Source organism: Ambystoma mexicanum, chromosome 1q (genome assembly GCF_040938575.1).
Source record: "Ambystoma mexicanum isolate Mex_15411 chromosome 1q, UKY_AmexF1_1, whole genome shotgun sequence".
NCBI lineage: Eukaryota > Metazoa > Chordata > Amphibia > Caudata > Ambystomatidae > Ambystoma > Ambystoma mexicanum.
The window spans coordinates 1,153,356,640-1,153,384,367 of NC_090922.1; the positions used below are offsets into that span (position 1 = coordinate 1,153,356,640).

The window sequence follows — 27,728 nt, forward strand, 5'->3', positions numbered from 1 at the left end:
TCACCTTGGGAGGCGAGCATTTTCCCAAGGACGTGTCCAACACTACCCCGATGTACTGGAGCTGTTGGGAAGGTGTCATATGCGACTTCTTGAAATTGAGGGAGAAGCCCAGCTTGTGAAGGGATTGGCAGGTGAGGCGGAGATGATCCATAGCTTGTTCGGGAGAACGCACTGGGATCAGCCAGTCGTCCAGGTAGGGGTAGATGTGAATTCCCCCTCGCCTGAGATACGCTGCCACCACCACCATTAGCTTGGTGAAGACCCTCGGGCGGAGGTCAATCCAAATGGCAGAACCCAAAACTGAAAGTGCGAACTGCAGCCGCAAACCTCAGGTATTTCCTGTGCTTTGGATGAATCGGCACATGAAAATAAGCATCCTGTAGGTCCAGAGACACTAACCAATCCTGAAGTTGAAGGGGCTGAAGGACCCGAGAAAGAGTGACCATCTTGAACTTGTCCTTCCTGAGGAGCTTGTTCAACCAACGCAAATCCAAGATGGGTCTCAGTCCCCAGTCTTTCTTTGCAATCAAAAAATATGGGGAATACCATCCCTTGTTCCTCTCTGCCGCAGGCACCAGTTCTATAGCACCTTTCTCCAGCAGTCTCAAGATTTCCAGCACAAGGAGCGGATCCAGAATCTTCAAAGAGTCCCCTGTGGATTGGCGTGAGGCCACTTTAGGAAGGGAAGGTAGAAGCCGTGGGCTATCGTATCCAGAACCCATGCATCTGAAGTAATAGCTCGCCATTCTTCGAGATGCTGAGACAGCCTGCCCCAAACCAGCGAACAATGGAACATGGCCTCATAGCTGTTTTGGAGCGGCTGCGGTAGCACCTGAAGGCAAAGAGGCGGCTGCCTGAGCAGCTTTGGCACCTATGTCCCCGACCACCACCGGTACTTTTACCTTGACCCCTTTCATTGGCGGCTCCCCTCGTTCTACCAAAAGAGGAGTAGTAACAAAAAGGAACCCCCCCTCCATTGTTGTCCCCCAGGACCAAAAGGCAGAGGTTGATGCACAGCTGCGCCCAAAGATTTAGCAGCAGCTTTGGAGGTCTGCAACCTCTCAAGGCTCTCGTCAGCCTTGCTGCCAAACAAATGAGAGCCATCAAAGGGCATGTTCAGGAGACGGGCATGTACATCCGGAGCAAAACCCGACTTCCGCAACCAAGCAAACCTGTGTATAACAGTGCTCGCAGCCATGGACCGGCTAACACTGTTTGCCGTGTCCAACCCAGGCTGAAGGGGTTCAACACATGGCATCCTTGACATCCTGCACAAGAGCAAGGAACCCATCCCTTTCTTCCCCCTCGGGAATATGCTCAGCACTAGAGAGACAATTCCACAGTGTGTGAAAATCTTGCCAAGGCACAGGTGGAGTTGGCCTGCTTCAGTACAATACTCCCAGCAGAAGATCCCTTGTGTGCCCAACCACTGAAGCGCTAGTTGTCCCCATCAGGAGGGATGGTAGGGTACGCTGCCTGCCTCGAGGTGGCCATAGCCGCCTGAACCACCAAACTCTCGGGAGTGGGGTGAGTGGATAGGTAGCTGGGTCGCTACTGGATGGGCTGCATTTCTTAGTTAACGACTTGTTGAACACCGGAAGAATCTCCAGGGTCTGCCAAGTAGCCGCCACCCTTTTTGCAATGCCAAATGAAAAGGTAACACTGGGTCAGTGGATGGACCCTGATCCAAAATATCAGTTAGGTCATCCTGATCAAATGCAACCGGAGGACCGGACCAACCGAGATACTCAGTAACCCTAGACATCAACCTCCAATAGGAGGATTCAGCATGAGCCCCTGGCTCTGGCCTACCAAATTCCACCTCAGGAGAAGTGTCCAGGCCACTGGCATCATGCAACAACTGACGTAACTCCTCCAATTGAATGTCTCCAGAAAAGACCAAGTCAGGAGCATCAATAGACCAACAGCCTCAAGCTCCAAATTTGACCCCTCCTCAGGTATCATGCAGAGAATGAAAGAACTCCTTCCTAGGGATAGGAGTGGGTCTGGAGTCTACAACAGGCCTCACCGTCTTGGATAAAGCTTTTCTTGGAGGATCCCCAGTACCAGGGGCCTCCACAGGCAAATTCCGGCCAAATGGCCCAGAAGGCGCAGAGGGCACCTATGACTTCGGTGCAAATGTTTCAGAGGGCTGGAGCGAAGGCAAAGCACTGACAGCCGCACACAACAGACATGGCACCGACAGTCGATGCAGACCTCAAGCCCTTACCAGACTTCTGTGGTATCGGCAGGGACAAAGACCAAGACCTGGATATAGCACGCCTCTGGCGATCTACCGTAACCTTGTCCGAACGGGACCTCAACAATTCCCGATGTTTATCCTGCCGAGGACCCGGGCACAAAGGCGCACGAGCATCAGGCCAAGACCGTTCCCTGCCAGCTTCTTCCGTAGGCACGGATGGAACTGTGCCCTGCGATTGAAAAATCGCCAGCATTTGCTACCTGAAGGCCTCCCATTCCTCGGGAGTCAAGGACTTAGTGGGACAAGCCACTTTCCTCACGGCACCATCATCCGACGAGGACAGGGAAGGCGAATCTGCTTCCGGGAGTGCCGAGACGAGGAGGAAGAGTAGCGGGACCCACTCGAGGATCGAGATCCCCGGGACTCCTTCCGGCGAGGAGTTACACCCCTCGAATTGTCTGTGGAAATACCCGCAACCTTTTGGGACTTTCTAGGTTTAGAAACCCGACCTATCTGCAACTCCACGTTACGCTCCCACAATGCCTTGGCAGTTAACGACTGACACTTCGAGCAATCGCCCATGCACCACAAGCAGATGCAGCGCAGGTCCGTAATTGACATTTTGGACTTCCAGTCCCAGCAAGTTGTAAAGCCAGACCGCAGAGTCGGAGGGGTAGACGAAGACATTTTGTTTGAAGAAGATCACAAGAGGCACGACGAGTTCTCGAAGCAAACATGTTTGCAGAAAAAATGGAACTGAGGCTACGGGCACCGTGCGTCCTATTTATAACATCCGGGGGAAGTCACCCTCGACGGAGGCCTTCGAGGGACATCGACCCGACGCCATCGACGCAGGACGCCCTCTGCTGAAAAATTTCCAAAGCAGCACAGCTGTGGACATTACATGTCAAAGATGTGGAATACGTTGGAGGACAATCCATTTGGAATAAAGATTAAGGGCACTTGTCATGCAGTGAAATTTCTATGTCCCTGAATTAGACCAGGCCCCCTGTCAAAGTAAGATGGCGGGGTCTCTTCCGCTAGCCAGTCCAAAGCACTCCCACATTTGCTGGACCAATCAGTCCAAAGGGAGTGGGGGTGTGGCGGATTGGACCTTAACCAATCCCTTCTACGGGACCTCTGACATCTGTGATGTCATTTGCCTTATAATAAGTCAACCCGCCTCAAATAAGGACTCTTCCCACTAAATCCTGAGGAGAACAGCTGGCGAAATCTGGAGCCAACATCCCAGCACAGTGAGGCCTAACTTGCAGTAGAGCCAGGAGGTTTAGTAGCTGACATGGGACCCCTGGGAGGAAAGTGGAAATCCTTCACTGATCCCCTTACTGTCCCAGCAGTGGTACTCCGACTCTCTCTGATGTCAAGCATAGCCCTCTCCTGTAAGTATAAATACCTCAAGCCATAGATTGCATAAGCCCTATATTCTTTCAGCATTGCCTTATAGATTGTCGCCTTGAAAATCCCAACCCTTATTTGCCTGTACATTTTAGTCATTTTCCCATTTAAGAATTCCTGCTAGATTGTGTATGTTAGCAATTTCTCATTGAAGAACCCCTACTTGCCGGTGTAGATCTTTAGTATTTCTTTTTTTTTTTTTAAGTATTAATTTCCCATTTATTTCACGAGATTTGTATCGTTGGAATTCGAAATCAACCATCTCTTCCCAGTGCATTGTGAATTGTTATAGTTATAAAGTGTTGCCCAAAAGAATTAAGTCCATTGAGATCTGAGAAACAAAATGTGTCCCTGTGTTTAAATTGTGCCCTGCTAAATGAATTTCCATCTGCAACTGTATTTCCCCCTTGCAGCTGTCATTCTAACCCAAAAACGATTTTCTTATTGTGAGCTACACCCTTTCCCAGAGCTTGCCTGTCATTTTAAGCAGCAGTGAAAACAAATTCCCATTTGCATTTTCTTTCCCATTGCCCATGTGTTGAATATCCTAAAACCGATTTTCCCACTCTGTTCCCATTACCCCTTGTGTGTTGGCTAGTATTCTCTAAATCCCTGCCTGTCTTCCAAGTGTAAGCAGTACGAATTCCCTTCTGTTCTGTCCCATAGCAGTTTGGCTAAATAATGAAAAACCCATTCTTTCACTGCGCTCTAAAACAAATGTTGCCCTTCTATGCTGGCGCCCCATATTGGTTTTGGGGCACCACCCCAAAACTAATTTCCCCCTATATTCCTTCTCCCTGCCACTGCCTTCCTTCAAAGAAATCAAGTCCAATTGATGTTTGGGGGTTGAGTGCCACAGGGGGAGTGCTTAACTATTGTGCTATCATTTTGTGTGGAATTGTTCTTTTTCTGTTTTGTCAATAAAAAGGAAGTATTAGTAACAGTACATTTCAACCGGACCGCTTTATAGAGGTCATTGCATTTCTGTATTGCCACAACAGTGGTGGCTGTTGTAAATTGTTGATCCTCATTCGACATTAAATACATGAATGAAATATCTTATTGATACACACCGGCCTGGTTCCTATTCCATTGTTACACGGGGTGCTTGTGGAGATTGGGTGCGAGATGGGTTGGAGGCCTCCTTAAGAATGACTGTTGTAGCAATAAAAAGCGTTTTTATTGTGCGCAACATTCATTGTAGGGGAAGGAAATCCCAGACTTGCTTGTGCTGTGTAATATATTGTGACATCAGGGACTTTCACCGACGTGCTTTCATTCGCATGTTATACCTACGTTACTTTGTATAACTTCGCATTTGTTTCTGTACCTTTAAATATTAAGTTCACCTCATGCGCGTGCTCTTGCTCACACGCGGTTATTGTTAGTTTGTATTTCGCTCCCACTTCCTTCGTGCACCCGATGGAAACTCACTGGTGTTAAGTAAGATTTTCATATCTATGATAAATCTTCCTGACCTGTGTCAACCCCAGAACCTTTTGCTTTGACTAGGTAATTGTTTTACATTGTCCCTAGTCGAGTGGGAATCTTTTTTCCCCCTCTCACCTAGTCTTACTCTTTTTATGGGTGGCCTTATGTCTCTCCATAGTGTATGGTTGGAGTTCTAGTTTCCTATACCTTTTGGGCTTTAGCTGGGTTGCCCATTTGGGCTCCCCTGTTCATTTCTCTTTCTTGTACTTGGGTGAACTACTGTTCCCAAGTAGTAAAGAGGGATTTTCATCCCCTTTACATTTGGAATAAGTGAACCAGCACACCCCATCTTATGTGGAGTGCTGGGGGGGAAAGAAGGGGTAGAATTCAATGTATCCCCTTTCTTACCTATACCATTTTTGTTACAATTGTGAGTTTACTTGAATGGCTGGTGGCAGTGCTTTTTTCTTTATGGCTTTTAGTCATTTTTACCCGCAGGCTGTTAACTCAGCCTCAGTTAAGGCACAGGAGGGCCACCATTTTTCTAAAATGGCGGGCTCCTTTTTTTTTTGCCATTTCTTGTGTGCTTGCCGTATGAGGTGTTCCTCTGCCATTCTAGGTGGGAATGATGTCTGTGGATGTTTTTCGGCATGAATCCTTTGGATTCCGGCCTAGGTTCCAGAGTGTCTAAGAAGGCAGGAAATGAGGGAGGAGTCAAAACTCTGCAGCCCTTTATATTTCACCTTGCCTGAAAGAAACCAACTCCCAGAGGACAGCCAGACAGACCCTTGCTGTAAAATGCAGGGAGAGAACACAGAAGTTGTGCTGTAGTTCCTGTTAAATACTCCGAAACTAGAAGCTGCAGACAAGTCTAGCACTGGATCTGAAACCAAAGAAAAAGATAGAGAAGACGGCTGTAGCGGTTTCCAGTGACCGGAGAGCCTGCTGTGTAACCAGAGCCTGCTGTAACCCTTCCTTTCAATCGATCTGGGGGTCCTGAAAGTGACGATTCCTACCCAGAAGCTGGCGGGCTCAAATGGTCTAAAAAATAACTGCATTTCGAGCCATCCCACGGTATGCTGAGACCTTGATGGGCTGCAATACCCAATACCCTGCCTGCTGCACAGTCTCCCGAATACTGAATCTTGCTGAAATTTGGGGGCATCCTGCGGGACCTCCCGAGCCTTGATTGGAGTCCTTCAAGTCCCCTCACTAGAGTGCTGGACCAGATTAGTGACATTCAGTGTTCTCCTGGCTCCTGAAAAGGGCACCAAAAGCACAGAGCTGCAGCCAGCCGTGAAGAAACTCTTGCCTGGAGTCTTCCCCATTGATCCCTTCTGCTAATTCCCTTCCAGTGTCCAGTCTTCATGACAAGGAATTCATTGAGCTGGTTTTTGGCTGCAGATCCTAAAGACGTCCTTCTGCAAACTCTTCTTCTGTGCTGAGGTACTGTGATGGCTGGAGTATTACCTACCTGAATCCCTTTGTGATTCATGTGATTGGGAGTCCTCTCATTCAGTTCGCACAGGCACATTGCTAGAATCCCTCTACAGCGTCTTCTATGAAGTCCATGGACCCTTTCTAAAGTGAGAAACTTGTTTTGAAGAGATTTGATTTTTCCTACAGCTGTGCCCATCCTGATCTGTCTGTTGGCCACTAGAGACCTAGCGACCCCCTCCTGCCACTGAGAATACTCATGCTCCAATAATAGGAAAGGACGCATAAGGTGTGGGCCTTTCGCCTATTAAATGCAACAAGTGTTTAAAAGTTACTTACTTGTAATAGAGTTGGTTTGGTAACTGCCCTTCTTAAATATGAGCAGTTACAAACGTTCTTACTGTCCTTTGAATGTGTCTTGTCATTCTGAAAAGTACATAAGGTTATTTTACTCATCTATGAATTGGTTCTCCACTTCGCAATAGTATTGTTGTCGGCTTCACTTATTTCTTTCAGAATATAAGTGTATAAGTTTACCAACTGGGTTTTGCTTCCCCTGACCTGCTGTATGACCTGTCTAAAATAAGTCTGCCTTGGTTTTTACCTACCTTGAAAAGCTGTGCGCCACTCTTAAAAAGTGAATTGTGGTTTTTACTAATCTTTGTCTGCCTTGTGCCATCCTAAATAAGTTGGAGTTATTGCTTACCTCAATCTGTATTCCACTGATCTGAAAAGCAACTGTAATAGTGGAGTACAACATTAGGTCTTACTCACCTAGTATAACGGAGGGTTATCCTGAATGCAGTTGTAGGTGTATACTGTTCCATGCATTTGTGTTCCACTATTGTATCATGGTAACAGGGTTTACCAAGCGATTTCATAGCAGAGTGTCACTACATGACTGACCGGGTCAACTAACCTTGAATTACTGTAAGTAATCTAAAAGTAACTTGTGGCTTTACCGCCTCCCCTCCCCACCGGAATAGGTGTGCTATTCTAAATGTGTATGATTAGGTCTGAGTTTCCTAGAAATACTGCTAGTGATTCTGAACAAGGTCTATGCTTTGGGCTGTGTACCTTAAGCATTGTGTTGTGTTTTTATTATGCATTTATGATTCTATGACAAAGTACTTCCCCACCAAGATTTAACCTTTATTTTTTTATAATACTTCTGGGCATAAGTGTTTCTGTTGGGCCATTTGTATGCTACAAGTTCTTTGTACCTTCCACCAGCTCTCTCCCTATTAAGATAAGACTGGCTGCTCTGTCTACACTACCCAGTACCCAGGTGCTACAGCCTTATACTAGGAGTGTAGTTAGTTGTATGGTTTAACAAAGCCCTTAGTTGGACTTCAGAAAAACTGCCCAAAAACAACTCTTGCACCCCTGCCTCCTAAAAAAGACTCCTAGCCTTCCGAAGAAAATTGAACTGGGACCTGTAAGTACAGCACTAAGCCTCATCTTCTCTAGCTAGGGAAGGACTTAAGGTGTAGTACCTTATATTTTAACGTAAACTTCTTTATTTATTACATTTGTATAGCGTGCAGACAGCCCAGGAGCATTGTGGTGCTGTTACTTGTAAGGAGACTTTGTTACAATGGGTACAGGTTGTGCCTTGGGTTACAGTAAGGCAGGATCCTGTGTTAAGCGATAGGGAGCATCATACAACATAATACATCATACATGGGAGTCATGAGAGCTTGAACAGATGGGGGTTGGTTAGGTGAACAAGGTAGTTTTCTTCTTTAGTCTCAACATATTAGATTTCTAGCTGATGGTTAGTGTTAGGGAGAATTCTTAGAAATGTGCTAATTCCCTTCTACCTTAGAGACCCCCTAGCTCTTTTGCTGGACTTTAGAACTTTACATTTTTATCCTGAAGAGAGCGAGACCTTTTTCCCCACTCTCTCATGTATTTTCATTCGATTTGAACCCTGTGTTTCTTTTGGTTTTGGAGTCTGACAAACTCCATAGGCATCATCTTTTTGTATTGTGACACACAGCACCCTCAGTGCAGTGTCGCAGAGAATTCCTTTGGATTTTTGCTAAGGTTTAATTACCTTCTCTTGGATAACTAATGTTTTCAAGAGTTGTGAAGTGAAATTGACTTTACTTACATTTTATCCTTTATAGACCCAGCACACAGTATCTTACAATAGGGTGCTGGAGGGGTTATTTAGTATCCCCTTTGTCCATCTTCTCATGTAACCATTTTATGTTACCCTTTCTACAATTAATGGCTGGTGGCAGTGGTTTACTTTTAACTACCGTTGAGTGCGGGCTGCGTCTGTACCTGCATTATAGCACCCATGGGTGCCCATTTTGTCAAAAAGGGCCTGGTGTTCTTTTTTCACCATTTCTTGTTGGAAAGGTCATTCTAGAGTTACGCTGCGTGCCAACCCATGTTTGGTCCCTTCGTTCAATTCGTCTTTGGCGGGATTCACTGGTGAAGCCCACCTCTGGCTCCAGCGTGTCCGGCAGGGTAGGAAGCAAGGGAGGATCCCAAAACTTCCTGTGCCTAGTCTTTTTGGTTACAGGATTGCGCCTAAAGGTGATTGGCCAGCTGGCTGTCCTTGGAGGAAAGGCACCCTGCTGTGTGAGTGACAACTAGGCTGCAAATTAATGTGAACGACTTGCATAAAAGGCAAGGTCGTTTGCAAGGATTGCAGAGTCGACCACAGGATGAAGGAATCCGAATAAGAACATGGAAGATAAGCTTGCATCAACTCCTTTGCCCGGTGAAGCCCTGCTGCAGTACTGAAGCTCCGAATTCGCCTTGAGTAAACAAGCCCTGCAAAGGATGACTTCTACCCTTGGGTTGGTGGGACCAATCGACCCCAAGACAAACTCGACTGCAACTACTCTCTCTGCTGGCCGTACTTCCATTGCTGCTGCAGGAACTGAGTGCCAGGAGACAGGAACACCAGAATAGAGTGCATCGTTTTTAAGTCGGACCGAGCTCCAGGTAGATTCTCTGGACTCCCTTGAAGCAGGACTAAGCCAAAGCCACCTCAGAGTGCTGGATCCCAGAAGCAAGGAAAGTCCATAAGGTTTCCAAGGACTGCAGTGGTGCTATTCACGAGAAGCTGAAACCGCGAAGTGCAGCTGATCTGAACTTTGCCCATTGCTGCCGCCGACCTTCAAACCGTAGTGGAGTCCCCAGACATCCTCCCTCTTGCCCCCATGACTGAGGCCCAGGAACAACAGGATCTACAACAGGAACATAAGCCAGATGGAAGCATTTCTTCAGACCTAAGGTACTGTGAACTAAGGCTCTTGTGTGTAGCTTGCTTGCTCTCAGTTGAGACTTGCATTGGCTGCCATTTGCAGAGTTGCTTGCATATTTGCCCTTTCACAGGCCTCCCAGTTTGTGGCCCAACAGCGATTCTTTTTTTCAACAAAACTCTCTAAAACAAGACTTTCTTACCTTCAAGAAGTGCCTCAGCTCCCCTAGACTTTGCTAAATTAACATTGGCTGTCCTGGTTCCCTGAAGACTCTTCTTACCTGTGACTGTTTCAACTATCCCTCCAAAAAGTCATACATACCTTACTTGTATAACTGGGAAAGCGTTCATCTATATTGCACTGGGGGGTTCAAAAGTGCTTACCTGTTTGAGAAACCTGTTAACCAGCTTTAGCTTCCCTAACCATTTCATTTTTGGCACAACTTCAGTATTACAGTTAAAGGGTAACAAGTGATATATTAATGTCCACAGTGTCCTCGCTATTGAAGTCACCTGAGGGTGTAGGAAGTTCTGTGTGCCATCCCAAAAGGGTATCTACTTACTTTATTGACCTGAAGAAGTGCATTTTGAAGTGTATTTTTATTGTTGACAATTACCCCCTCCTAAAGAAGGCTTATTTTAAAACTGACTGCTAAAATAATAAATACTTATTTAATCAAGAAACCTTGAGTATAAGTGTTATTTGAATAGATGTCAGTGTGAATCTCTATGTTACAACCCTATAGCTCACATTGACCCCTCTTGAGATAAGCCTACCTGCTCAGTCACTCTACCAACTTTTGTAGTATTGACTTATACCAAAGGTTCGGTTACCTAAAGCCAAGAGGACAAGGCTGGTGTAGTCTCCCACGCAGGGTTCAAATCAAAGAAAAATACATGAGAGTGGGAAAAAGGTCTCACTCTCTCCAGGATAAAAATTAAAAGTCAGAAAGTCCAGAAAAAGAGCTGAGGGTCTCTAAGGTAGAAGGGAATTAACACAGAAATGAAAATTCTCCCTAACAGTCCACTTGAGGTAAGACTATAAAAGAACAAGCTACTTATGAACTGTAACGTTCTTTCGATTGGATGTTCCTCCCACACATTCCTCATCTTAGATATATCTCTCTCCACCAGAGGGTGCTGCCCTTGAGGCCGCGGCGTCGATGTCCCTCGGCGGCATTCGTCGAGCACCATCGTCATCCGCTGTATAAATGCCTTGTGCGCGCCCGTTGGCTTCAGTTCTGTTTTTTGTATATTGTAGCCAATGGATTGTAGTTAACAGTGTGCCTCTTTTGACCCAAGCCTTAAAAGAATTCAGAGTAAATCACGTAAACTGTGCCGTGGGGTTGGCTGGGAGGGTCCATGAGGAATACGTGGGAGGAACATCCAATCGAAAGAACGTTACAGGTGGTAAGTAACTTGTTCTTCGAATGGATTGTGTCCTCCCACGTATTCATCATCTTAGATAGACTCCCAAAGCAGTTTTGTTTTGGAGGTGGGAGTACAGAATTATTTTAGTCATGTACAGATTTAGCAAACAAACCTCCGTGTGAAGAAGCCAAGTCTAGAGCATAATGTGTTATAAACGTATGCATGGAGGACCATGAGGCTGCTGCACAAATATGTTGTACAGGGACACTCCTTTTTAGTGCTGTTGAAGTTGCCATGCCCCTGGTCGAATGAGCCCTCAGCCCATCTGGTGGTTCTTTCCCAGCCAATCTATAACATTCTGTTATAGCCAAAATTATCCATCTAGATAATGTTTGTTTAGTTACAGCAAGTCCCAATTTGCAGCCAGTGTACCCCACAAAAAGTTGATCACACTGATGTATTTTTGCCAATCTTGAAATATAGAACCTAAGAGCTCTTCTGGGATCTAGTCTATGTAGCCGTTCCTCTTCCTTACTTGCCTGAGGAGGAGGGTAAAAAGTAGGCAATGTTATTTTTTGTGACAGGTGAAAATCTGAAACAATTTTTGGCAAAAATTATGGTTTAACTTCAATTGCAGTTGCTCGCAGTTATATTGCTTCAGAGAATAACACTAATTTGTATTTGTATTTATTTTTGGTTTATATAGCGCTTTGTGCCACAGCGCTTTACATTATGACAACAATGATACATAGAACATAATGAGAATGAATTGAAGCAATTTACAAACATGAAACAAGCTAACAAAACAGTATGTAGCGCAATTTACCTGGTTTATAATCGAGGAAGGAGGGAGGAGGAAAAGGGGAGAGAGATGAGGAAGGCAGGACAGGGAAACAAAAATGAGGAGGGGGGAGGGGAAAAGGTATGCAGGGAAAAGATGAGGGAGGAGAGAGAAGGGGGATACGGAGGACTGTCAGGGTGGGGGATAGAGAAGAGAGGAGTAGGTGGGAATGGACCAAATAGAGAGGTAGAGAGTTCCAATGTAGAGGGGAAGAGTTTTGAAAACAAGACAGGAAATTAAATTTAAGTTGGAAGTGAAAGGGAAGCCAGCCAAGTTGAGAAAGCGAGGAGGAAATGGAGTCATGAGGAGCGAGAAGACAGAGGGTACGGATCTCAGAGTGATAGATGGATTTGAGGGGAGCAAGATGGGAGGCAGGGAGGCCGAAGAGGAGAGAAGAGCAGTAGAAAAGATGTGAGAAGATAAGGAAGGAGATTAAGAGTTTTGTGGCACTACAGTATGATTAGTAAAGACGTGCATTCGCATAGATTCAGTAATGGCATTCAGATCATAATGTCAAAGCAGTCAAGGTATCTGGGAAGGAAAATTATGGTTTTACACACAAGCAGTTTTAGACGTTCTAGTAACACTTTTTAAGGCTTCTAATGCTTTGTACATCCAATCCCTAACTAGCACAAAGTCAGTGTAGGAGTGGATAAAAAGTCTTATGTAGCAGCTGGAAAGGTAAAGTTCCTCAGGATACTTGATCACTAGAATCAAAATGCTTAGTAAAAGAACACAAACTGCAGGGAGCCTGCGAGGGACACCCTAAAGGACAAGCTGTAAAGCCTGGGCCAGAGGTATGGGTGGACACCCAAACAACTTGCAACTCACTCCAGTTACACTGGAGTGACTCTTCGGCATAAGGTAATTCTACCATTCGGCCCACAGTACCTTAGTTTAGAAGCAAACACAAGTGGATTCTCGCCTGTGCAGCAGCGACTGACCCAGTCTCCCGATTCCTCAGTCCGGTTAGGAAAGGAAGGCCTCTGAATGGGATGTCACAGCAGCAGTCACAAGAGGACCCTTGGCGCAGATTTCTTTGGTTTCCTTGGTCGGTCTACAGTTTTGGCCCTTTTTTTTTTATCAGATCCATCAAAAGACAGTTCTCGCCCCAGGCGATCTTCGATTCTGTAGTCCTGCACTCTGGTGACGGGACTTAGATGAGTGGGATCGTGCCTCCGGAGGTCCAACTGGATGTCAAAGTTCTGGATGGATTCAGCCTTGCCAAAACGTTGCACTGCAAATGGGTCAGAAGTCTCCTGGTATTTGCGGTTTGCAGCCCTGGAAGGTCACAGCACCTCAGGAGATGGCTCAAATTGTAGTTCTATCTCGATAGGAAAACAGGGTCAGGACAACAGGGACCTCTTCACGGTTACTGGAAGGGTCTGCAGGCGTCTCTGATCATCGTCGGCTTTGGATCTTGTGTTCCAGTGATAGACTTAACTTATACCTCACCTTATATTTGGTTTTCCCCATTCACTTCTCTGCATACTCCAGCTTATAGAAAGGGGTGGGTGGGTGTACAATCAGGACAGCCAGCCACCTCCTTGGGAACTGGTTCCATTCAGGCACACTGGGAGACAAAGGTTAGGGGAGTGTAAAACTCCTCCCCCACTTCCTGCCTTTGCAGACACACTGGAGTCTAGGTGGGGACATCCAAGGGTTCCCGCCAAAGGCAAACACACACACACACACACCCACCCCCCCCTACTGCCCGAAGTAAAAAAAAAAAAGAAATAATACAATAGTTGGTAGAACATGTCCACTGCCACCAGCCAGAACTGTAGGGTTGTCACTGTGAATAGAAAGTCACATGAGCAGAGAGAAGGGAGATGGAACAAGTTACTTACCTGTAACTGTTGTTCTCCAGCATGGGTCTGGCATGGATTCACATGCTCATGAATATTCCCCGTCGTCAGGCTGGGAATCCTCGGTAAAGAAAAAACCAGTATCAGTTTCGTTTCTGATCTGTCTTTCGTAGTAATAACCAATCACTGGTCTCTGCGTCATACTGACCACAGCCAATGACTGCCCTCTACCTAAGCACCGCCTCTGGCAGCCATCTTCAGATTTGGAAGCACGTGAAGTGGCAGTATGACCAAGTGAAGAGCCGCAGAGGGGTAGGCGTGAGGGTTTGCATGTGAATCCATGCCAGACCCATGCTGGAGAACAACAGTTACAGGTAAGTAACTTGTTCCTTCTCCAGCATGGGGTCTGGCATGGATTCACATGCTCATGAATAAAGAATACATAGCAGTACACACATGCACAACCACGGGAGGTGGCAAAGGCTCAACATTAAGCATCACATCAACTCAACATTAAGCATCTTACCTCCTCACCAGGCTCACCTCAGGCGAACAGGTTGCGCAGCACTGCTTGGCCGACCCTGGACTCCTCCCTGGAATCCCGGTCGACGCAGTAGAATTTCGTGAAGGTGTGCGTCGACCTCCACGTAGCAGCCCTGCATATGTCCAGCAGCGGCACACCAGATAGGAACGCCGTGGTAGCTGCGATCGCTCTGGTGGAATGGGCTCTCGGACGGCCAGGCAGCGGTCGGTTTGCCAACCGGTGACAGTACATGATACAGCCGGAGAGCCATCTGGAGATGGAAGCCTTCGAGAGAGCCTTCCCCTGATTGACAGGTCCAAAGTTCACAAAGAGTTGTGACGTCTTCCGAAAACCTTTCGTGCGGTCCACGTAGAACTTCAGCGCTCTAGCTACATCCAGCGAGTGCAAAGTCCTCTCAGCCGGCGACGAAGGCGACGGGAAGAACACAGGTAACACCAAGGGTTCGTTGAGATGAAAGTCCGACGGTACCTTGGGCATGAAGGAGGGGTGCGTCCTGAGCACTACCCTCGTGTCGTGGAAAGTCAAGTACGGGGCCTTGCAGGAAAGGGCCTGGATCTCTCCCACTCGTCGTGCGGAGGTGATGGCCACGAGAAAAGCTGTTTTCCACGATAGAAACTTCAACGGGGCCGAGTGCAGAGGCTCGAACGGAGGTCCCATGAGCTTGGTCAGCACCACGTTGAGCTCCCACGCCGGGGCCGGAGCCTTCACCGGCGGGAACGATCTGAACAGTCCCTTCATGAACTCTTTCACCAGACGATGAGACCACAAGGACGTCCGGCCCGTGGTTCTGGTGTATCGGGAGATCGCAGCAAGATGAATCTTGATGGACGCGTGTGCCAGACCAGCTTTGGCCAGCGTCAGCAGGTACGGCAGTACTTGGGGAGCCGTAATCCGTAGAGGGTTAATCTTCTGTGCGTGGCACCAGACAGAGAACCTCTTCCATTTGTGTCCGTAGCATTTAAGAGTCGAGGACGCCCTGGCCTTTGCAAGAACCTCTCTGCAATCGGCCGGTATGTCGTATCCTCCAAACTCTAGCGCTGCAGGAGCCAGGCCCGCAAGTTCAGCGACTTCGGGTCGTGGTGGAGGATGGCGCCTCCTTCCCTGGAGAGTAGATCCGCGTCCGCCGGCAGCTTGATTGGCGGGGACGCCGACAAGTCCAGAAGGTCCGGGAACCATATCTGCCTCGGCCACGCAGGTGCGACGAGGATCATCCTGCACCGTGACCTCTTGAGCTGGTTGACGAGCCGGATTAGCAGAGGCAAGGGAGGGAACGCGTAGAGGAACAGGCCCTCCCAGGGGAACGAGAAAGCATCGCCCATGCTCCTCGTCTGGGGAAACCTGCTGGCGAACCTCCGGCACTTGGTGTTCGTCGCCGTCGCGAACAGGTCGATCTGGGGTGTGCCCCACCGTCGGAAGAGGCGATCCACCAGATCCTGCCGTAGTTCCCACTCGTGGCACGAGCGCAGCTCCCTGCTGAGTGAGTCGGCGATGGTGTTTTTTATCCCTGCCAGATGAAACGGCACCAGAAGAATCCCTTGGTCGACGGCCCAATGCCACAGGTCCTGCGCCTCCTTGGACAGCGCTGGGGACCTGGTTCCGCCCTGTTTCCTGATGTAAAACATGGTGGTGGTGTTGTCGGTGAAGATCCTCACCACCTTGCCCTTGAGGGACGGAAGGAAGGACCTGAGGGCCCAAAACACTGCACGGAGCTCCAGGACGTTGATATGCAGGGACTTCTCCGTCGGGAGCCAGAGTCCCCTTGCGTGCAGATTTTCGGTGTGCGCTCCCCACCCTTCTAGGGAGGCATCCGTGGTCACAGTCACCTGGTGGGCTGGGGTCTGGAAGTCCATGCCCGCCGTCAGATGCGCGCGGGTGCCCCACCACCGTATCGCTCGTCGGAAACTCTCGTCGAGCTTGATCCTTTCCTCGAAGCTGCCCGTCGTCTGGATCCAGCGCGCATCCAGGAATTCTTGCAACGGGCGCATCCGGAGCCTGCACATGGGAATGAGGTAGATGCAGGAAGACATCATCCCGAGGAGGGACTTGATGGACCTCACCTTGGCCGCGTCGGCCACCAACATCCGTTGCACCTTGCCCAAGATGGTCCTGGTCCTCTCCTCCGACGGGGAGGCCAGAAGGGACACTGTGTCGAGCCTCGCTCCCAGAAACAGTGCGACTTGCGCGGGCACCAGGTGGGATTTGGCGTAGTTCACGGAGAATCCCAGGTCCGTGAGGAGTTGGACGGTCCTTGCCGTGTGGACCACGGCGAGCTCCCTCGTCTTGGCGCGGATGAGCCAGTCGTCCAGGTAGGGGTAGACGTGAATCCCCTCGCGGCGCAGCTGCGCCGCCACCGGTGCGAGGCACTTGGTGAAAACCCTGGGTGCCGACCGTAGTCCGAAGGGAAGGGCTTTGAACTGGTAATGACGCCCTTGGACCACGAATCTGAGGAATTTTCGGTGCCCCTTTAGGATGGGAATGTGGAAGTAGGCATCCTCCAAATCCAACGACGATAGGAAGTCTCCTTCCTCCAGCTGACCCAGGACGTGCTGGAGGGTGACCATCCGGAACTTCTGCGCCTTGATGAACTTGTTCAGGCGTCGCAGGTCCAGGATGGGGCGCCATCCTCCCGTCTTCTTCTTCACGAGGAAGTATCGCGAGTAGACTCCGGAGCCCCGAAGCCTCTTTGGGACGAGTTCGATGGCGCCCTTTCTGAGCATCGCCTTTACCTCCAGGAGAAGTTGAGGGACGTGAAGTTCTTTCCTGGCCACGGGGGGGACGCGCGGGCACCTTCTTTGAAACTCGAGCGCGTGGCCCCGGGCCAGGGCGTCCAGCACCCAACGGTCGGTGGAGATGGACTCCCACACGCTGACGAAGCCCGCCAGCCGGCCTCCCACCGGGGTGCTTCGGTGGGGGCCCGACCCCACGGCCGGTTCAATCCTGCTTGGACGCGGCCTTGCCGCCTTGGCCTCCTTGGCGACGACGGCGGGGTCCGCCAGACTTGCCTCGTCCTCTGTAGGCCTCTTGCGACGACGAGCGGGCCGCTTGACGGTAGGAAGCGAAACCGCCGCCGGAACCTTTGGAGGCGCCCTTGCCTCCGCCGCTCCGAAAGGGCGTCCGCCGTTGCTGCAGTACTCCAAGGGCCCGGGCCGTCTCAGTATCCGCCTTGATGGCCTGAAGGGAATCGTCCACTGTCTTCCCAAACAGGTTGTTCCCGTCGAAGGGCATGTCCAGGACCCTGGTCTGGACGTCCTGCCGAAAGTCCGTAGCCTTGAGCCATCCACGACGTCGAAGGCAAACGCCGTTGCCCATCTGGCGGAACCCAGTGTCGGCGATGTCCGTCGCCACGGTGATGGCGTGGTCCGAGGCCACCTCACCTTCCTGCAGGATCTCAAGGGCCTCCGCCCTCTTGTCGTCCGGCAGAAAATCCAGCAGGGGAGCTATCTTGTACCAGAGTTCCCTGTCGTAGCGGGCCACGATAGCCAAGGCGTTGGCCGCTTTAATCGTCGTCGCCGCCGACGAGATGACTCTACGTCCCATGGCATCCAATTTCTTTCCCTCGCCGTCCGGCGGGGAAGTCGACGTGGAGGCCGCACCCCCCCCCGCTTTCTTCCTGGCTGCCGCGGAGACGACGGAGTCCGGGGTAGGCTGCGCCCGGAGGCATAGGGGGGCCGAGTCCGGGACCCGGTACTTTTTCTCGTACCGGTCTCTTTTCGCTGGCGTCGTGGAAGGGTTCTTGAGGAGGGAAAGGCCCTCATCCCAAATGTCGTCCAACAGAGGCACTGCGAGGACCGTCTTCCTCTTGGCCTCGCGCCGTTGGTAAAGGAAGCCTTCCTTTTTCTTCTCCTCAGGGCAGAGTTGGAAAAGCTCGGATGCCCTGGCGATCATTGAGTGGAACGATCCAATCTCGTCGGGCGGAGAAGCCCTGGTGGGAGGCGACGACGGAAAATCCTCGTCGTATGCCTCGTCGTCCGTACCCGTCGCTGCCGTGTCAGTCCCCGTATCATCCCCTCGGGTGGACGGGGAGGAGGGCTGGACGGGGCGCGACGGTTGAAAAGGAGGCGGTGGATGGATCCTTCTTTTCTTGGTAGGGGGAACACCAGAAGGTCCCGGTTCTGGATCCCCCGACGGGAGAGGTTCCTCCGTCGGTAACGGTAGTCTCGTCCTTATCTCGGAGCATAAGGACTGTATAGCCAACAAAATGGCCGCTGAGTTGTCTTGCGGCGCTGGCAGAGGGGAATCCGACGGGCGAGCAGGGGCCCCGTCGGTATCCTCGACGATGTCGTCGTCGTCACCTGCGTCGGGGCCCATTCCGACGGGCTGGTCTTGTTCCACGCCTAGGCCGTGGCTTAAGACCTCGATCAGCTCCTCTTCTGAGGTTGAGGCCGAATCTACGACGACGCCCTGCCCCCCCTTCTTCTTCCCCACGGAGGGTTTCACGGGGGTCCTATCGATGGGCACAAAAGAAGACTCCCTCCGAGGAGGCAGGGAGATTCTGGGCCCCGAGGCCGCCACCACTGGTGCAGCCTCCACAGGCTGGGCCAGGGCCGCCGCGACCGTTTCGATAGAGGGCTTGGTCGAATGGATCAAGGCCTTCACCACCTTAGGTGCGCTCACCGCCTTATCCTTGAGGGAGGGGGCACTGCCACGCTCCTCCTCTGCCTTAGAGCTCGACCGGGGCCTCTCCAGGAGCTTCGCCGGGTGCTCGGCCTTCCTCTTACCCGACCCAGAGCGTTGGCTCGTGGTTGATGGTGCCGGGGAGGGTGCGCCCTGCCTGGCGCCCGTAGAGCCCGACCGTTCGGCGCTCCCGGTGCCAGCGGACTCGCGGTGCTTGGCCTTATGTTGGGCCCCCGTCGCCGGGGCGCCCTCAAAGGTCTTAGAAGACCGCTCAGATTTCTTCTTCTTCTCGCCAGACGGGCTCTTACCCTCCAGCCAGCTGGCGAGACGTTGATGGCGGTCCTTCATGGTCCGTTCCGACATGTTGCCGCAAAACGCACAGTCCTTCTCCACGTGCGTCTTGTCCCCATGAAGGCAGTAAAGGCAGAAAGAGTGTTCGTCCTCCTTGAAGACGTTCTGCAGCTGGCATCCAGGGCAGGCCCTGAACAGCTTTCCGGGCGTCGAGCTTCCCTTCTCCTGGGCCATCTCCGAGACCGGGCCTGAGAAGCTTCTGGAGTCCTCCGAAGTGTAGCTCGACGAAATCTTCACCCCTGAGGGGCACAGATGAATCCGACACGGGTCCCCGTTGATCGGATGTAGGATCGGTGGAGCTTGAGGCTCTTTTGACCGAAAGAATCGAAGTTTTTGTGAAAAAGCGCGAAAAAATAGCACTAACGCTCGAGAGCAATAGCACGAGGATCCCAACACATGAACGTGCGGTAAAAATCTGAAGATGGCTGCCAGAGGCGGTGCTTAGGTAGAGGGCAGTCATTGGCTGTGGTCAGTATGACGCAGAGACCAGTGATTGGTTATTACTACGAAAGACAGATCAGAAACGAAACTGATACTGGTTTTTTCTTTACCGAGGATTCCCAGCCTGACGACGGGGAATATTCATGAGCATGTGAATCCATGCCAGACCCCATGCTGGAGAAACTAGGTGTCCCCCTTAACAGTCCCCATAAGGTGGTGTGTCCTAACCTCTCATAGGTTAAAGTTTTAGGGAGGATACAAAGTATCCCTCTATCCTTAAGAACAGTCGTTTCTAAGTATAGTCAAAGAATCTCAAGGGAGAACTCAAAAGGTTTACAGCTACAGTGCACATAAGGTGCTGTGTGCTGGAAAAGTTAAACACAGGTACCTTTAAAGAGATAGAGGAAAACATACTCCACAGAAGGTAAACCAGAAAGAATAGAGTTACGAAAAGTCAGAGCAAATAAGAAAGAGGGGAAAAAGGCTCCCCTCATTCAGGATCAAAAGGTCCATAAGTCCAGCAAACGGTTCTGGGGGGGGCTCACTAGGAAAGGGGATTAAGCATAAAACTGATGAATTCCCTAGCAGCGTACTCTCAGAATCTGTCCACAGAGCTAATCCATTTTAACCCAAGTCTAGAGCTTCTACCACAACAGCAGAATATTCATTGTTCTGCAGTGTGTAAGATGCTTTTATTGGTGCATTTGAAACAGAAGCATATGTGCAAGTAGGCCAACTTCACCACATAATTACAAAGCCCAGGCCAAAATGGTGCCACTGACTAACACAATGGCAGAGGAGCCAAGTGAGGCTCTGATTAGATGCCTTTAGAGCTAATTGAGGGCAGTAGTGTTCCATCAGACCTCAGATATAAGTGTGCCCTGTGGGAAACACTCATACATTGGAACGACCAGCTACAAAGTGCAAGGCTAAATGAGCCAATTACATGAATCCCATATCCACAGCCAACACTACACAAATACAATGCTACAATGGAGGGCAACATTTTGTTCAAAGTCTGCTTAAAGTACCTCTGCAATTGGTTTTCCAAAAGTCTTTCTTTCTAGGGAGTACTTTGTAGCTTCATCCAATGCTCTCTGCGCCAGACCGACCGCGCCAGCTGCAACCTGAAAACATGATCAGAAATTTAACGGTGGGCATTTTTTGGCCTTAAGATAAAATCATAAGTAACATTGTTTCTCACCGGAGGCCTGGTTTTGTCAAAGGCTCCCATGGCAATTTTGAACCCAGCTCCCTCTTCAAGTAGAACATTCTCTGCAGGCACTCTGACATCTTCAAAAACAATCCCTCTAGTATCGGAGCATCGCTGACCCATGTTCAACTCCTGAAAATGAAATTAAAAAAAAAAATGTATAGGCTCCAATAACTTTGGGTTTTAATTTCCTGCCATGCCTACATCAATAAAGTCTGCTAACAAAATACTTGACAATGCTATTAAGCAATACAATATCTGACTCCTGCCAGACCAAGCCAGTAAACAAAAGCAAAGTGCGCACAAACAGTGAACGTTACTTACCATAATGAGTATTGTACTCCTATAGCCCTCCCTTCTCGATTAACCAGTGTAGCGGGACAACCCTTAAATGGGTGCCACAGAGTCTCGGCCCATCTTTCAGAGGTTAAAGGGATAGTTCAGTAAACATTTTTATTTTAAAAATAGATAGGCAACATTTAAAAAATACTAGCACTTTTTTTTTTAAACTTCCTATGTAAAATGTTGAGCTATTCAAGCTCAAAATGAGCAAAAGCAAGCACATGGGTGCATCCATTTTGTGAAATGGATGCCCGCCTGTGCTGGCTTTTGCGGCACTAATGAAGGAAAAGCAAGCCAGCTGTAGTACACAAAAGCTACCGCTGGGTGGCTTTTCCTTCATTGGTGCTGTACGCGGAGGATGGGGACCAGAGACCAGAGCAGGAAAGCTGCAGCTGAATGTAAGTGCTATTTATTTAAAAAAAAAAAAAAAAAAGCACTAGCTGCGGTTTTTTTTCTAGGTTTTCCGGGCGGAGGAGCCTGAGAAACTCGGAAAGAAAAACCGCAGCGTTTTCAAACACAACCGCGTTGTGTTTCTGCCTGCTGTGGCTATCACTTTGGGTCACCGGTGCTCCCCCAGGAGAGCACCGGAGACCCAAAGTGAAAGCCAAGGCAGGCAGAAACAACGCGGTTGTGTTTCTGCCTAAATCTGCTTTCCCATTTGGGGCTCTCAGGCTCCCCACGGGGTGCCCCGAGAGCCCCAAATGGGAAGGCAGATTTAGGCAGAAACACTGCAGCATTCAGCATTTCCCCATTTGGGGCTCTCGGGCCCCCCGTGGGGGGCTCCGAGAGCCCCAAATGTGAAATGCCAAATGCTGCAGTGTTTCTGCCTAAATCTGCCTTCCCATTTGGGGCTCTCGGGCCTCTCCTGGGGGAGCACCGGAGACCCAAAGTGATAGCCCCAGCAGGCAGAAACACAACACGTTTCTGTTTGAAAACGCTGCGGTTTTTCTTTCCGAGTTTCTCAGGCTCCTCCGATCCGGAGGAGCCTGAGAAACTTGGAAAGGAAAACCGCAGCGTTTTCAAACACAACGTTGTATTTGTTTGCAGTTGCTTCAAAAACGTTTTTAAAGCTGTGGTTGTATTTCTAAGTTTTCCGGGATCCTCCAGAACTTAGAAAAAAAAACGCAGCTAGTGCTTATTTTTAAAAAAAAAATTAAATAGCACTTACTGAGATTCAGCTGCAGCTTTCCTGCTCTGGTCTCTGGTCCCCATCCTCCGCGTACAGCACCAATGCCTTTGGCACGCTACAACATTCAAAATGGCAGTTTGACGCTGCACCACGCCTGTTGTAGTTAGTCGTTGCCTCGGCTCGAACAGAGAAGTAATGCTGCATTTGTATCGTTCAAACCGCTGTCCAAACCACCAGCCTCTCTGTTAGGACAGTTTTTCTAATGTCCAAGTAGTACAAAACTCCACTCTTAGTACAAGGCTGTACCACTTGAGAACCTTTGGTAGCGTAGACAGAGCAGCCAGGCCTTAAGAGGGAGAGAGGGCTGTAGCTTGGTAAAAAGAAATTGTAGCATACGTATGGTCCAAAGAAACACTGAAACACTTTGTAATGTAGAAAATTATGAATTATAAATACATGTAGGCAAAGATAAATCTTGGGAAAGGTAAGTATTATCACATATCATATAAGCACAATTATAAAAACCAATTCAATGCTTCTGGAATACAAAACTAAAAATGACCTTAGAGGAGCAATAAGTAAGTCTAGCCGAGTCAGACCTAACTTTATACATTCAAAATGGCACTAGGCTATTCTTGGGAAATAAGTCCAGGTTAGTTCTGCTTTTTGAAAACCAGAAGTAAATCAAGGGATGCAGACCCTATTGGTCCTAATTCAGTGTTATTTAGTTATATAATCACTTAATTCGCCCAACACTGTTACAAGCTTATCTTGCAACATATGTAACTTTCTTCTATTATGAATGGATACAGTTACACCAATGTTTCTTTTTAGTACACAGTTCAAAGCTAGTACAATATCTCACTTTTCAGAGGGGCATTCAGCTACTCATGGATAAGTAAGAACCCATTACACTATTTTAGAAGTGCACTAACGCAATGCAGGGTAAGCCTAACCCAAAATTACAGTTTAAGAGCCACAGCTATTGCAGGTCAGTAGAACCTATTGGTATATAAACCTATTGCATTATTTTATTTATAGGAATAGACAGTTTAACCAAGGATACTTTTCAGAAGTGTAGAGGGGCAATAAACAACTCAGAGAAGTAATAACTCTCAGACTGTTTTAGATATTCACTAAGCAGATCAGGGAAAGCAAAACCCAATGGTACACTTTAAGACACACCGTTATTCAAAATAGGTAAACCCTATTGATAAGCTTTTACAGTCATTCAGTTAAGAATTATAAAGCAGTACCAACACTATTGGTATTAAACACGTTATAAATAACCATATCATATCATTACTTTGAAGAAGTGTGGAGCGCAGTTCAAAGTAAGCATACTTTTTAAAGGAGCAACCAGTAACTTAAAAAGATAATTAGCACCCTGGGCGGGGATCCAGCCAATCAGGTGGCTAGGAACGCAGGCCGACACTAGCAGTGAAAGCCCGCATTATATGCAGGCTGATGGCTGGCTCCCCCATCCGCCCATCTCCCTCCCCCACTTTTTAAATAAAAAATCCCTACCACCAATCCCACTTACTTGTTTGCTGCAGCCGTGAGTCCCGTTGCTGCTCTCATCCCCGCTCTGGCTGCCATGGAGCCTCGCCTTTTCATTCCATGTCAGCCACGTTGGTAGAGCATTTTATCACCATGAATGGGATGTTGCGAGGGGTCCCGTGCACGGAAAGAAAATGCTTTCTTTTTTTTAAAGAACAAAATCATCAGCACCAGCGTAGCATGCTACACAGGTGCTAATGGCGATATGCCTCTTGGTGGCGGGCCATGTGGGCACCGGCCAGCCACCCTTGTTCAGACACCCTCGCTTCGCTTTGGCCCTTAACTCGGGCTGCGGGCCGTTACCCAGAGTATAAACTTCAGGACACTTTGCAACTTATTTTGTTACAAAGATACTGTTCCCACACTAACTTCTTTAGCTACTAAGTACTTTTCACACTTGTTACAATTTCAAGACAGAAGCCTTTTAAACCTTGACTCTAGCATTCCCTCTGTCCTCATGGTTAGGAAAGATTTCTTAATTATAGGTAATTTTCCTTCCATGTGGCAACCCCTAATCTTTTTGCTGTTGTTTTCACCCTGATCTAGACTTTGCCAGAGAAGCGCAGCCTTCCGCCGCACTCCTGGGCTTTCGCTCCAATCTTATGGGGAAACTGACAATCCCTTAAGATAGTCAGTACCGGGAAACGTTTTCCGTAGTTCTTTTCTCATGTTGCAGCTTTCGCGCAACATGGCACAAGAGTGCACCGTAACTTACATTACTGCGCTCTTGGGTCTCTAGTCATTCTACAGGCCCTATTAACTCTCGATGGATTTATAAGGAACTGTGCAAGTATGTCACAGATGGGACTGGTGGCAGCAATCATTTCTTTGTGTTTTTGAACTCCCTTTTGCCCTGTTAACCGTGCTTCTCGCGTTTGGCAAAAATGGGTGGCCTGGCTTCCAAAATGGCCATGCGGCAAGGTCCTTTGTCCTGTCGGTTGACCGTCTTGCCCCTTCACCTTCCCCAGGTCGAGCCGACCCGGGGCCATCCTTATTTGGGCATGTACTTTCCCGCGACACACAGATGCTTTCGCAGGCTTCTGCATGCCTTGTGTGTGCCTCCAGGATGTGGGCTGGGATGTCTGGTCCCAATACACATCCTGGGTGCCAGAGAGTCTAGTGTGTCTTGAATGCCTGGGACCACCGTGGTCCGTGATAGGTTCACGTATGGTGTGAGTGTTTTGTGAGCAGATCTCCCATTGAGTCCTCTCCGTTTCCACGAAAGGAACTCTGGATAAGAGGAGGCTGGAAACACCACTACCATGTCGATCTCCTGAGTTCTAACGAACGACGGATACAGGAGCCAAGTGTCCTGCAACTAACAGGCTCGACCGAGGAATCACTGGTGACCCGCTGAAGGACTGCTGTCGCCCTGTGAAACCATTCTGCCTCTGATCGACCGAGAAGGCCTGTACTGGTACTTTGACCCTTTGGAATAGTGGTAACAACTATTCTCGGCATCTTCATCATCTCCTGCACGTAAGCCTTCGGAAGCATCTCTGGGCCATCCAGTGGACTGACCAGCTTACCCAGGAGTCTTGCTCTATCACCGTCGTCAGGTTGCTGCTGTATTCCGAGTCCTTGACACTCTCACACGATTCGTACACTTGGCATTCCCAGGCCTGAAGTGAGAAGTGTACATTGGGCTGAAATACACACAGCCGCTTCGTTGCCCTGCTGTGGTAACAATTTGTGCGGGTTCACTGCGTTTGGGACATCCTCAACTAACTTCTGCTGCTGCGGAATCTACACAACACCGAGACGTCTCCTGCTCGTATCTGAACCTGCCAGCACTGAAACTGATGCGGAGAAGCCTGGGTCTGCCTGCATCGGAGACCGGCGAGTAGCCTGTAGCGTTTCCTTGCTGTGTAAAACAGCACACCTTTTTCGCACTCGCGCTCTGCTTCTACCCGCAAGTGGAGGCCGCGCTTGAGTAGCGGAGATCTGTTCACCCTCCATTGTTCACCACTCTGAACTGACTTCCTTGAAGAGACTCCCCTTGGCCCGTTGGCACCAGCGTGTGCAGGTACTTGTGAGCACAAGGCTCCACTCTTCGTAGGGCTCGGACTTCCTTCTAGTTAGGTGGCCTCTGAAGGCGAACTGGGTCCAACGATTACTTGCACTGCCTGTTTTCCTCCCCATCTAGGTGGTCTGCATATTTCGTGCATTAACTCTTTACACCCTTCGGTAATTGTATATATAGTGTATTAGATTGTGATGTGTTGGTTTACTTGAGTTTTATCATGATTCTTAACTATGGTCAATGTTACAAAGGCCTTGTAATAAATGTGTCTATATTTTTTAATATAACACCTGCTTGGAGTAATTTGTAAGCGTCCTTGCTTTTTTTGCTCATTGCGGGCTTTCAGTCACCCTCACCCCTCTTGAGACCTAGTCTTGACCGCCGCGATCGCTATCTTGATTGGTCTGGCTTGTCCAGAGGTTACCCTGTTCCAAGAAACTAGGCTGGCCTTCTGAACCTCTGCCCCCCCAGGACAGAGTTCAGACATTCATCTTAACACTCATCCAACTCGATCTCCCTTCTGCCTTTGACATGGTCAACCATAACATCTGCTCAACCGTCTCCGTGATTACCTGGGTATCACTGATCAGACTCTGGCCTGGCTGACCTCTTTCCTCTCTGATCGACCCTCCCAGGTCATACTGGAGTACTTCCTATCATCTATCTCCTTCTCTACCTGCAGTGTTCCCCAGGGGTCTAACCTCTCGCCCAGTCTTTTCAACCAATACCTGGCAACTCTCGCCTGCTGCATTGCCATTTTCTGCTCAAATTTCCAGTGTTACGCTGACGACAACTTATTTTGAGGCTGCCTACAGCCACCTCCTCTTCCATCTCTGACTGCCTAACTGCCATTCAAGATTGGTGTTCCGCCAATGATCTTTGTCTGAACGCCTGCAAGACTGAGATCCTTCTCATCGGCACACCTTCGCCATCCTTTCCCCTCACTCTCTGGCCGGCCGCAAATGGCCCTCCTCCTACACCGCCTACAAGGCTAAGAATCTCGGGGTCATCTTCGATTCCACACTTTCCTTCTCTGCCCACATCTCTGATGTCTTTACAAAATCAAAACTTCCTACTGCACCTCCTCAGAGGTACTCTACCCTTCCTCTCCTTCCCCTAGAGAGGCTCACTGACTGCCAAGCTCTGGTTCTCTCTAGTTTGGACTATTGTAACAGCCTCTTTCTAAATCTACCTGCCTCTACCCTCAGCAACTAATCCAGAACAGAACTGCAAGACTTGTCCTTGGCCTCAAACCCTGGGATCGTATCTCTCCAGCTCTGAAATCTCTCCATTGGCTCCAAGTAGATGCAAGGATTAAATTTGAAACCCTCTGCATTGACCACAAGGCCTTCTGGGCCTGGGTCCAAAATACCTTCAGCTATCCCTCCGCAAATACCTCCCCTCCCGAGCTCTTCGCTCCTCTACCTCCAACTCCCTCATGGTCAGTTGTTTCTCAAAGAAACAAGCCAGGGGTAGATCTGTCTTCGGCTGGTGCCTCCCTCTGGAACAGCCTCCCTTCCACCCTAAAACTTGAGGAGAACCATCTCCGGTTCCGCAAACACCTCAAGACCTTCCTCTTTGCTTCTGCCTTCGCCGACCCTCTCCCCTGCTGTTCTTTCCTTTTCTGGCACTGTGCACCGGGCCACCCTGTCCGCTGGGCCCAGGAACCTACTCACCCTGCCACCCTCCCGCACTGCCTCCGGGCCACCCCTTGAACTGGGGTCTGTATCTGTACCCATGCAGCTCCCTTTTTTTTCTTCCTGCATTTATCAGACCTATGC

The 27,728-nt window shown here is 49.2% G+C and overlaps 1 protein-coding gene across 1 annotated transcript in view; it reads right to left on the reverse strand.

Annotated features, from left to right (window-relative positions):
- ACADM (acyl-CoA dehydrogenase medium chain) overlaps positions 1 to 27,728 on the reverse strand; it is a 374,724-nt gene that overhangs the window by 130,116 nt on the left and 216,880 nt on the right. The window contains exons 9-10 of the mRNA XM_069641894.1: positions 20,885 to 21,025; positions 20,712 to 20,807 (exon numbers count right to left, since the gene is read on the reverse strand). Of these exons, the coding sequence (XP_069497995.1) occupies positions 20,712 to 20,807; positions 20,885 to 21,025 (237 nt within the window). The remainder of the gene's footprint in view (positions 1 to 20,711; positions 20,808 to 20,884; positions 21,026 to 27,728) is intronic.